Raw genomic sequence first — 12,606 nt, forward strand, 5'->3', positions numbered from 1 at the left:
GTTTTAAAGTTGGTTTCCGCTCCCAGGATACTATTACAGTATACTATAATTGCTAGAATAAATAGAGAAACCAGAATCAGAGAACACGCCAGCGCAATAACCTCCTTGAGAAGGAAAACGTTGGAGAAGTTTCCTTCCTCCATACTCCACTACTACTACCACTTCTAACAATGTTTGGTGCAAAAATGGTACAGCCTGGTACAGCTTTACGAGTCATGGAAACAAAATCAGAAGCACAATTTTAGAATTAATGGCAATTTTTCTTCTTTTTTTTTTTTCAAGCACGCTTGGCTTGTTTGTTTAAGGCTCCAAGACGAGCCAAGCCACAGTTAAAAGTGCATGCAATGCGGAGAACAATATTTCTATTTTTGAGAAATTTGCATCTAGGCTATTCAAAAGCTATGCCAAAGAACAAAAGTGGTGCGAAGAAATCAAGCACAAGTGGAAAGGTGATGCGAAACACCTGCTGCTGCCCTGTTCGCTGAATATTTGTCGTTGATCTGTCATAGGCTACCGAAACCGTGCAGCAGACAACCGATCCAGTTTACACTACGAACGCCGGAGCCGTTGCTATTCGAGTGCACGCAAAGCCGGGGGCTAGCGTGAGTAGGATTACGGGTGAGTCCGAACAGAAAACGTGTTTTATACGGAAAAGCGTGTTTATCTAATACATTGTTGCAGACATCAGTGGCGACTCCGTGGGCATCCAGATTGCTGCTCCTCCCGTTGATGGAGAAGCAAACACGGAGCTGATCCGCTTTTTGTCAAAGCTCCTGAACCTCCGCAAGAGCGACGTGTCACTCGAAAAAGTCAGTTCTTATCGTTTAAGTCTGAATTTTTTTATTTGCCCTTATGCTGTCCATCTTGTCCAAACAGGGTGCTCGCTCCAAAGAAAAGGTTGTTATGGTCACGTCGCAAGTGGGAGCATCTGATGTGCTTCAAGTGCTCAAGAACCAACTAGAATCTTGACATTAAAAAAAAAAATGTAAGTTTACTGTCTTCTCTGCGCATATTGGCCGTTTATAAAGCTTTCTTTTTGTTTTTGTTCTCTGTGGCCGAGTGAGACTGAGAGAGATGATTGCTGCCCATCTGCGTGACAATCTTCCCTGATCTGTTCGTGACAGCCCTGGCGACCACTGCCAATAAATCGATGTGCACACAAATGTTGATTCCGAAAATTCAACGTAATCAAAGTATTTGTGAACTATCGATGCTTACGAGCTGCAAATATAAAATACTTGGCATATTAAGACTAGCTGTTATAAAACTTTAAATAGGGACTGATGGAATTTAAATGGCTAGCTTATTCCAGACTATGAGAACAATAAAAAAGGCATCGTAGCGGTGAGAAAAGCATGCAGGATTTAAAAAGGAGCATTAAATAGCAAACAATTTTCAAGAGACTAGGTTTTGCAGTTATTAGATGTCCAGGAGATAGGCATGTAATTAACAGTTACGGGGGTTGTACTTGCCTTTTTAAAATGTGCTTCAAGGCACCTTTAATGCTCAGCAGGCAAGCATTTGCGTGCAATCATAAGTTATAGTTCTTTATTTGTGTTTCCTGTTTGCTGCTCAAGTTACGCAATTGCTGCAGAATTGAGAGACTTTTTTCAGACATAACTGCCTTGCGTACGTAGTCATCAGGTACTCAAAAAGCACGTAATAGCTGGATATATTGAAAGTTAAGTAAAAAGCATTGGCGTTATTTACAGCATGCATGCAGTTCTTAGCCATAACATAAAGCAACGTAGATCGCAGGGGTCCCTCCCAACCTCCTGAGGGTCGTCCCGAAACTACTTGGTCAGCATCGAATGATACAAGCAGCACACACAAAAGCTTCATGAGCGAGGAGGCCTCTTTTGTTCCACAGAATGGCTCAGCAGAATCAGATGTTCAAAAAACAGTGTTGTCATAATTACATTCTGCCAACAATCAAAGGACATGCCATGCACTACTTGTGATTGTGTTTAACTGCTAGCCTCTGCTTTTCTGGCGTAGAGTCATTCTGTGATTGAGAGGAGATGTAGTACTGTGCGTTCAAGGGTCAGCACAGCGCAAACCCTCAAAGCTTTCTACAGAGTTTTTCTCTTGTTCGGAACTGGCAAACATTTTAGCAGTGCACGAGACAGGCCCTGACAGATGCAACTCTCGCCTTGGCGGCATGCATGAAACTACTTCATGTCAGCTGGCTATCTTTATTTAAAAAAAGGAAATGAGTAAAACACTTTGAGCAATATCTACCACCATTACTTTCAGTTTCTTAAAACTCCCGGTCCAATTAGAAAATTGCGAATGTCCCTTCCACCAACTCAAGCCCATGCCTCCTAAGAGCTAAAAATAAAGGGACGTGGAGGCTGTGATTATAGAGCGAGAAAGTAATGCTGGTTAAATGCTATAGAAATAGCTTAACCGCTGAACCAGAATGCTTAAACGGCATAACATAGGCTTTAGATTCAAGGACAGCTGCAAAACGTAATGTTGTAGCTATGTTTTTTATTCATTTCTAAGAACAACTGCTTTAGCGCAAGCGTAACCTGTTCCCCTCGTAAGTGCACTAGGATGCTTACTGTCCTAGCACACTACGAACGCATTGATTACAGACTTAGCTTTACTTACATGATGAGGAGACTTCGTACAGCAGTGAGAAATATGGAATCATATCATTTTCAAATGAGCAGAGAGCACCCCTTCAAGCAGGGGTGGTAGCTTTACAAAGTCCAGACACTATCCAGATCCCAAGAGAGGGATTCGGAACCCCAAGGACCACATCCGCATGGGTTACACAGAGGTTGTCCAAAAATACAAAGTTTCAATTAGTCAACTTTTCCCAGGCCAGGAGCGCAGGCTATGATACCATTGTACTCAAGTGGAAAGCATCCACCATTAAACGTTGTGGCGGACTGTGCGGCATTTAACCGCACATGGAGCACTATGCAGGGTTTGTAGCTGGACGGTAAGGGCTTTTTGCTAGGGGATGTTTTGGAGCCTTCTTTCATTGACAGTCTGCTTCTCTTCAGTTTGCTTCTCTGTATCAACCCCGTCAGCTAGGCTTCTGCTTATGGCAGCGGCTTTGTCGGTACTTCAAGTTCTACCGGCATCTGGGACTTGTTAGGCTGATGGGGGAAGCTGGATAGCCATGTACCCCTCTGAAACTTTTAATGCTCAGCAAGCATTTACATATGTATTGTCTATTTCTTTTGTCCCATCTTTCATGCTGATTTAAGTATGAACCTTCAGCAACAAGCCCAGTTCGCCACACTTGTACGATCATAAGGTATAGTTCTTATTTTCTGCTTCCTTTTTGCTGCTCAAGTTACGCAGTTGCTGTAGAATTAAGAGAATTTTTTGTGTATTAATAGCAGTACTCCTTAGGTACAGAAAAAGCGCAGAATCACTGGATGTATTGAGAGTTAAGATTAAAGCGTTGGTTAGATTTAGCTGCATTCATGTAGTTCTTAACCATAGCATGCATGCCGGTCATATTTTAGCATCAATAGTACTTGTTTACATAGTAATACAAAATATCCATTGTTACTGCCATATGTGGCATCTCGCGTTGCAAATAGTCCCGTCTTGTTCTAGCAACTGCATTGCAATTTGTCAAATTGGTACTGAAGAGAGCCATGAACGGCATACAGAAAATGGATACAACTTTATTTTCCTATCTGAATGAAGATGGTGTGCATCAACAAAATTTCTCCAGAAGACCACTGACTAAACTGACGTTGTTTTGGAAATGTGGTATGAAGCTGTTGCATGGAGTAGCCCAATGATTTAAGGAACAAAATCGAAATGCATTATTGTGATAACTTGGGCACACCAAACCAAATGAGCATGGCAACAGCAGCGCAGTTGGTGAATTTGGAGGTGCACCATGCATCTGCATTGTACTTAGGCCCAGTGATCCAATGGCAGTGCATTTGGTGACATGAGGTGGCACATTCTAGCCACAGTGCAGCACATTCCAGCTGCATGTGACAGTATGGTCATGAGTGATGAGCAAGTAAGGTGCAGTGTTAATAAGAGTGCACATGGCAATATCATTCTGATTGAAATTAGTCAAGGAAAACAGTTATATATAGTTATATATGGAGCAACCTCTCTGTTAGCTGTTCTTACTTGACTTTTGCAACGCCACTGCAGTAGTGAAGGAGCAGCAGGAGAGTGTAGACACACTCACAGAGTGTTCAGAACATGGTGGATATGCTACTCACTCGCAGCATATTCTGTTGTTTAAGATTACTTAATAAAGGGGTACAGACACCGATTTTTTTGATTGGGTGTTTTTTTCTTTGAAATGATGCATGAGACATTAGTATAACATGCATCACCACATAATATTAACCTATTACTGTGAAATAATATATACTTCATTATGTTCCCACTTATTTCAGTTCAGTTTCAACAGCTGAGCAATGGCTGTGACGTCGATGCTAATTATAGGTCATGTGAGGCATGAAAAAAACTGCCATATAATCACTGCGTTGTCGTTTTCATTTACCACAACGCTAAAGCCAGCCTTCCATAAGCAGTAAATCACAACGAATGAAGAAGCAGCAATTATATTGCAGTTTCTTTGATGCCTCACATATCCTATACTCACCTTTGACGTCATCGCCATCATTCGGCTGGTCTGTTGTGCACACATTACACTGAAGGAGCTGTTTGACTGGCATCTTTTTATTTGTCCAGGCATGGCAGAGCAAAAGCTTGGTTCTCCAGAAACACTACAGACCATAAAAGAAAAGGCTTCGCTTGCTTTTGTTTGTGCTGCATCTTGTTTGCTATAAGCCATGGTTGACACATTCTTATGTTTGTTTATTTTTCAAATTGCTTCTAAAATCTCTCTTGGAGGGAGTATTAGTTGGGGAGGGGACAAATAAATCACAGAAAGCAACAAAAGACGGCAGGTAAATAAAACTGATGTAAAAAAATAAAAGCATGCATGCTAGCAAACTAAAACAGAAACAATTTTAAATTACCTATGGATGCAATGGTTAGAGAAGCAGAAATCAGCTAGCATGGCAGTTTATTTTATTTTGATAGTGCGAAGATGTACTGACAACTTGCTACTTGGCTGGCAAAGAGCAGTAGCATGAAACCTAGTGTACATGTACACATCTGTGCTCATGAAAGTCATTTACAGGACATCAGTCTGTGAATATGTTTGTGCCTTCCAAAGATGAAGCTCCCAGCCTTTTTAATATCAAGAACACACAACCACTGCATTAATTACCAAGTTCAGGCAGCATTTGCTCTCTTGAGATACTAGGCATGAATCGAAATACAAACCTACGAAATACAAATCACAATAATATGGGTAGACCAAGAAAGATTATGTTGTATGTTAATGTCCACATACTTAAATCATGATGTGGGAGAAATAACAGTGCCACACAGTACATAGTTAGGGCTGGAGTAAGCATGTCGCCAGCGAAAAGAAATTAGCGAAGTTTTTTGCACATTCAAAGACAGTAATTACGATTTGCACCTAGATTCAGTGCATAAAAGGTCTGACTCGATGGCACAAACATTGGTGTTATTGCTTAGAGCTAGGGCAATAAACAGTGCAGTCATTTGAGAATAAGTGAATGACGTGGGAAATGTTTGAGGTCGTGTTTTTTCTATATATTAGGAAAAAAGACTGAGGGCACTTAAGAGAGTCAAATATGCAAGGGTGCATGAAAATGAAAACGTGAAAGTTTTAAAAGTAGCCTTTTACGGGGAACCTTACGAAACGCTTTTTCAAATTCTAAAAATAGGATGCCAGCAGGAATGTTAATATGAAGGCTAGAACTAAGATCATTGATGAATAATGCTGTGTCTCACAAGAATGCAGTGCACAAAACCCAGAACGGTCGGAATGAAAGAAATTGCAAGTTATTCGAAAATTTACCAAATGTGAATGAATTGTATGTTCCATTAGTGAAGAGCTAATGCAAGTAATGGATATAAGGTGGCAGCTGCTGGGCAACTGTGAAGGACCTTTTTTTGGGACTTGAGTGACATTGCCTTCTTCGACTTCCAGTTTTGCAACCTGATGCAAGGGGCTGTTGAAGAATATGTGATAAAATAGTACTTGAGACATGCTTGGTGCAAATTAATATTCTTGAATTAATTTCGTTTACACAAGCAGATGAAGCAAGTTTCAGTGCTTAATAAAGTTTCGTAATTCCTTGGGGTTCAAATGTTATGTCAGCGTTAGATTCTGTATACTATGGCCTGCTGTTGCTTGCCAGTGAAGTAAGACGGAAACAGCAGAGTGCAACACGGTCACTGTAGAGATAGGGAAATCCTCAGGAAAACACTCCTCCGGAGCCTCCCAGGATGTGGAGATAAAGGGGCGTGTGCCACATTGAAGCTTGGCATTGTGCGGGGGAGAGGAAGAGACAAGAAGTCGCTTCCTGTCAAGCATCCTCTTGGGCCATTCCGTCTTCCTGTGTGACTGTGCCCTAGCTGCCGTTAAAGCCAACAGTCGGCTGCAGGCATTGTCTCTTCTGCTTGAAAATGGCGTGCAGGGCAGTATGGCTTCTGATGCTTTTGTTCGCTGTCTCAGCAGCACAGAATGGCACAAGCGTATTTACCACAGACCCAACGACAGACCAGACCACTTCACTTTCTTCGACTGGTGAAAAAATTGACCTTGACTGCACTTTCAACGCCCCAAGACTGGAATGCCATGGTGAGCAGGTGTACACACCACTTTTACCTCTTGTGGCCAAGGAACTCTCACAAGCAGTGCAGAGCGGGAGCCCCGTTAAAGTACTTTTCTTGGCCATAAAGTCACTTGGCTCTCTTGAAAATGGCTCTCTGTCATTGGAGAACATAGAGAAGGTGCATGTTGTGAGAAGTGATGTGTCCAGTGTGCTACAAGGTGCCTTTGTGAAAGCAGCTTCATCACTTCATACCCTCGACTTATCTGAGAACAAGCTGACATCAGTACCAAGTGCTGCACTACAAGACCTCTCCAGTCTAACTGCACTGAATCTGTCCCACAACCAGATCACAGAGCTGACTGAAGACTCATTCAGAGGCATTCAGGGCCTCAAGGTCTTGTCACTTGAGAAAAATGAAGTCTCATCAATCGCTGTAGGTGCTTTTTTCCACCTGGAGCATCTGGAAGATCTTGATTTGTCTTCTAATAAGCTGACCACGTTTGACTCAACTGTGTTTGGCAAAACAGCGCTTGAAGTTTTGAAGCTCAGCTCCAACCTACTGGCATCTGTTTCGCTGGAAAGCTCCCTTGACCACCTCAAGCATGTCCACCTTGGCCACAACCAGCTCACCAATGCCGGAATGAAGCTTGATCTTCCCAGCCTTATTACCCTGAATGTCAGCCACAATGCTTTGACTGAACCCAAATTCGACTCACTTAAATCATTGAAGGCTTTAACTATATCTCACAACCCACTTGTGATGCTTTCGAAGAGCTGGCTGGCACCACTGCTGAAGATTGAAACTCTGGATGCAAGTCACTGCAAGCTCAAGAGGCTTGATGGACAGTCATTGTCAGGAATTGGAACCTTGAGAGTTCTCAATGTTAGTGGCAACTCTATCCACACAGTGGACTCAGCGGCCTTTATGGGACTTCACTCACTCACCGTGCTCAACTTGTCAGACAATGAAGTTACCTACATCAACCAGAATCATACTGTGGACTTAGCACAGCTGGAGCATGTTGACCTTTCAGCAAACAGCATAGAATATGTGTTTGCTGGTGCCTTTGCCCGAAGCCCTCACATTAGAAGCATTAACTTGAAAGGTAAGTCCTTCTCGTCCCACTTACTGTCTTAGCTCTTCTGAAAAAGCAAAGACTAGTCGTGCCAACTCTGCAGTAAGCACTCTGAGCTAATGAACAGCTTCCACATTGGCTTTACATGTGTCGTAATGTGCCAGTTAACTGTTAAAGCTTTCTGCACATGCGGCTTTGTGTAACATGTCACTGAAAACAAAAAAACTAGCTAGTAAAGTTAATAGCTAACTTGTCTTACTAGTTAAGAACTACCATATTTTTCCTGACTATTGTCCACAGACTATACATGTTATAAAGCTGAAATTTCACGTGGTGCAAGCTATGAATGATTTAATTTGTAAAATAGTTTATCAGAGCTGGAGAAGACTAGCGTGGCTGCCAATGTAAAACAAGTAACCCGGCTATGCCTGCAACATTTCACCGTGCTAAATCGCAACGAAATCAGCTTCAATATGCGAGATACCTGGAGTGGCTCCTTTCAGTGCTTGAATTCGTGAGCACATGCGGATAACCTCGACAAATATAAATCAATCAGTAAATATGCAAGTGCTTAAATGTACAAGTAACACCAGTGGTGGCATATAGTCCGTCTTGAAGAATGGTTGTGATCTGACTTCTATGTGGTCTAATAAAAGGCCCAGAGTTTTACTGCTTGACAGTAAAATTTTTGTTTAGCAATTGTATTCTGCTTGCAGAGCATGTAAAAAACTTAATTTTGCCTAAAATTTTTCCCAGTGAACTACACACTGAGTGCGGACTATCTAAGCGAATACTTTTAATTGAAGCCGTAATTTGCCCCTCTGGAGATATATCAGGTGCGGACTATAGCTCTATAGCAGGAAAAATGCAATGCGGTAAACATATTCTCCACTACTGCCAAACTTCCCGTTGTTCAGATGGTGTTATGCCGCAGATCCTTTTAAATGTGCCGAAAACACCTTCACCTTTACAGCAGCATAATTTTTGCTCAAAACCCACTGGAACATGTAAAAGCATAATCGCCATCATTCGTAGAGAAGCTGCAACCTCCTGGTACCAGTAAAGTCACTTTGCATTCTAGATCATTTCATTCTTTTCTTTTGCTAGCCAGGCAAAATTGTTTACATAGAGGCCACAATGAGTCAGGTATAGGTTATCAAGACATGCAAATCATTTAAAACATCACCACTTTCGTACAAAACTCTTCCATAATCCTCTAGTTGATCTGTTACCACTGTACAAAACTCTGGAACTTCCATAATCCTCTAGTTGGTTTGTTATCACTGCACAGAACTCTGCATACACTTTGTTGTTGCTGTTCCATTCTGTAGTTACATATAATGCTGCCTGTAAACGGTTCCTTGACTTTCCCTGTAACACCTCTTTCCTCAGGTTGGGCACAGCACAGCCTAGGTGCCTTCATGTGTGCAAGATAACTGCACTTCCTTCTTTCTCATTCACCTAATGTTCACACAAGAGTCGCACATGAGGCAAGCACAGTAACATTTACCATGTTGCACTAAAAAGTAATGTCAGAACACAAAGCTTCTCAAGGCACCTGTTTTCTGTTCAAATACAGTGTAATTATCAGAGCAGCTAAGCAAAGCTTTTGACTAGGCTATTACGCTGATGACACATTTATCCAGTGAAGAAACATGGGTAATGCAGAACAAAAAGCAGGGACTCGGTGAAGATGGTATGCGGCCAAACAACCAACTTTCCTCTTCGACCTCGAACAGTTCAGTCCTTAAATTTGTCAGCAAAGCAGACCCTTCTATGCTATCACTTAATTTGGAAAGCAAAATATTCATATCAACAGTAAGAAATGTTGTGTAAGAATATTTGGTGACTGCCTCTCTCTATCACCCAGACATCTGGAACCATTGTGCAAAAAGGAGTTCATTTTTGCATAGTATGTGTGCTCAAAAAAGGCGGCACTGGCACCGTAGTATTGTGCAGCTAACATTTTTACTTTTGGTACAAACATCAAGAGATACACCAAAAAAGAGGCATAACCAGAACAAAGGAGGAGTACTTCCAATGCATGCGCACACACATTTAATACAGGCCGCAAGCACTCAAGTTTGAAAGCAATGTGACAGTCACTAGTATTGTTGGATTTTGTTTGTCTATTCTTTTTAAAGGTGATATGCAACAGGATTTAGCACTAGAGGGAGTGATTGTTTGTGTGCACAATATTTCAGTATTCTGCAGTTAAGTGCTTTAAATGCACAGCATAAATTAAAAGCTAACTTCTTGGAACTTCTAGACGGTCTCACCATTAAGGGCACCAATACTGGCCCGAGCACAGAGAATGCAAGGCAAGGACACGTGTTTTATAGTAGTGGTAAAGAGATCACAACTATAGGATCAATTCAGACAAAGGCACTCATCTGATGTCTGACACATCCTCATAACACCTAGTCAGTTGCCTCTATTCAACGACTTATCATTTATGTCAGACCTGCCTGCCATTTGCACAACATGTGGCAGTTGGTTGCCAGTGTGCATAATAATTCACGCTCTTTTGTTTTCGACTCACGCAGGGAATTCCCTTGACTGTGGTTGCGAACTTCATGGTTTTGCCAACCTTCTGAAACACGGAAAGTTTACAGAAGAAACTTTGTCTTCTGCACTGTGCGACGACGGCTCACGCATTGTAGACTTCAATTTCACAGCACTTGAATGCATTACAGCCAGCATATCAACTACTAAAGTGTTGCCTTTTGAAACCACTGGCTCAGACCTTTCAATCTCCACGACTATCGTTTCAACCACTACAACTTCTGAAATGGACTCTGTGAGGCCTTCAACCTCTCAGCCCACAACAGTGGCACCATTTAATGGCCGGCTTACTCTAGTACATGTGGAACAAGATGACGAAAAGCTCTCTCTCACGTGGAATGCGTACAGTGCCAGCGACCCACTTGACCAACTGCGGTGCCTGGTGACAGTTGGCTTTGCCGAAGAAAAATTTCGGACCAACGTGACTGGTCCCTGCCCTCCAAGTGCACGAAACAAAACATTCCACGTTTTTGTTACTAAACCAGGACGCAGGTATGAAGTGTGCTTGCTTGCCTTCAGGAAAACAGTAGAAGTTGCTCGAAGCTGCAGCATCTTTAATACAAGTGAAGCTAAGCCCACAACACCAGTCCTGCCAACTACTACTGGGGGATCAGTGACAACCCTCCCTTATGAGAAAATAACAGCGTTCACCTTTGCTGACAGCACAGTACTAACTACGGACAGTGCAGTGCAGACACCAACGACGAAGCGAGAAGACAGCAATTTCCGAAATCGCCTGAGATTCCATAGTAACACGTCAAAGCCACATGAGCTCAGAGTTCACTGGCATTTTTTGCCTCCTTTCCCCACCAAATCAGGCTGCCGCTTCAATGTAACGGTGCTCAAAAACAAGGGTGTGCTGACACAGACTGAAGCTGCCTGCTATTCCGATGGACAATTGATGGTGGCTGACATTGCCAAAAACGACGACTATGACGTCTGTTTCAGCCAGTTTGTCCTTGACATTCCTGCAGACTGTCATGAAATTCCATTAGCGAAGCCTGTTTACAGCAGCGAGGTTACAGTCGGGGCTGCATCAGCTGGAAACCGAGGAGGGTCTCGCACGCCTGTGGCCTTGCTGGTCATGATTGCTGCCTTGGCTGTCATAGCAGTCCTCGCTATTGTTTTGTTCATTCATAGAAGGCTCCAGAGACGTGCCATGGCCCGCAGGAAGGCAGGGGAGAGCGTCTTCCATCTGCAGATCAACCGTCGGTCGGGCACCTACATGGTCCAGGATGCGACTGAAGCTCGAACCACACAGTCCACTTCAGTGTCCCAGGATGGAACCAAGATGTCGCAGAGAGCATCGTCTGTGGATGAGCTTTGACAATGTTTTGTACCTGAGACTAACGCTTTAATGCTTCACACATGTGGCAATGAGTCAATGTATATAAGCTTATTCATTTCACACTGCCATTGTAAATAAAACCTCTTGCGATTTTTCATTGCATTTTGTATTAAAACACAGAACTTTCTTGGAGAAATGTGTTGTAAAGCCTTGGACTGCACCACATTTTACACATAACTATATGTGTAGTAAATCTCTCTTGGAAGATGATGCCATTGCAGAGAATATCATAGGTATACTGCATCAGGTGAAACTATCTCCACAACCTAGCATGTCTGGTTTTTCTCTGTTATGAGCACTTTCTACAAAATCTGAATACAAAATTACTAAATCAAAACATATTTATGGGAATAGAAGATATAGTACAGCACTTATTCACTTGAGTCACAAGGTCAAAGAATTACAGCATGGACCTTGAAATTGCCAGCAAGATAGTAAAGGTGTGAGCATAAAAACTGAAATTTCAAATTAAGTTTGAACTACTTTCACACATAAAGAGTGAGCTCACTGAGACTGCTTAGCTGCTTGGTGCTAAACAACAGAACATAAAGCCTGTTCAATTTCAACATATTTTCAGATTCTATTTGTACTTTTCAGAAACTGCCTTGTAAATACTCAGTTCACGTTCCGTTAGCAGTTGTCGCTGTCTGATTTAGCTTCTGTGCAGTGTAGCAAAAACATCTAGTACCCAGATGGCAGAACGTCTATACCTAGCCATGCAGTCACTTATATCACATGGAACAATTTTAACCCTCTGTTTTTCTCTTATTTCCTTACATCGGTGAATGTACACGTAAAAAAACCTGCGACTTGGTTGATCCATGGCAAGTAGAAAGTGGCAGCCATGAAGTAAACGACACCAAGGGAACGACACAGCCTTGTGTTGTGCGTCCTTCCGTTGCTGTCATTTACTTGTTGACCGCTGCTCTCTATGTGCTGTAAATGCTGCACCCAAACTGCA

At 42.3% G+C, this 12,606-nt stretch overlaps 2 protein-coding genes across 2 annotated transcripts; both read left to right on the plus strand.

Moving 5' to 3' along the window:
* The first annotated feature begins 319 nt into the window (after nucleotides 1-319).
* On the plus strand, nucleotides 320-11,574 carry LOC149341647 (UPF0235 protein C15orf40 homolog). The gene is made up of 5 exons (XM_089543772.1): nucleotides 320-449; nucleotides 510-618; nucleotides 682-809; nucleotides 877-985; nucleotides 11,438-11,574. The coding sequence occupies exons 1-4, from the start codon at nucleotides 345-347 to the stop codon at nucleotides 967-969; spliced, it is 435 nt and encodes a 144-aa protein (XP_089399898.1). The 5' UTR covers nucleotides 320-344; the 3' UTR covers nucleotides 970-985; nucleotides 11,438-11,574.
* Nucleotides 3,301-11,742, plus strand: LOC149341648 (uncharacterized). Its single transcript, XM_089543769.1, has 2 exons — nucleotides 3,301-7,762; nucleotides 10,279-11,742. The coding sequence occupies exons 1-2, from the start codon at nucleotides 6,508-6,510 to the stop codon at nucleotides 11,622-11,624; spliced, it is 2,601 nt and encodes an 866-aa protein (XP_089399895.1). The 5' UTR covers nucleotides 3,301-6,507; the 3' UTR covers nucleotides 11,625-11,742.
* Nucleotides 11,743-12,606: the final 864 nt, after the last annotated feature.

The sequence above is a fragment of the Amblyomma mixtum genome, chromosome 5 (assembly GCF_055824585.1).
Source record: "Amblyomma mixtum isolate Tamu chromosome 5, ASM5582458v1, whole genome shotgun sequence".
Taxonomy (NCBI): Eukaryota; Metazoa; Arthropoda; class Arachnida; order Ixodida; family Ixodidae; genus Amblyomma; species Amblyomma mixtum.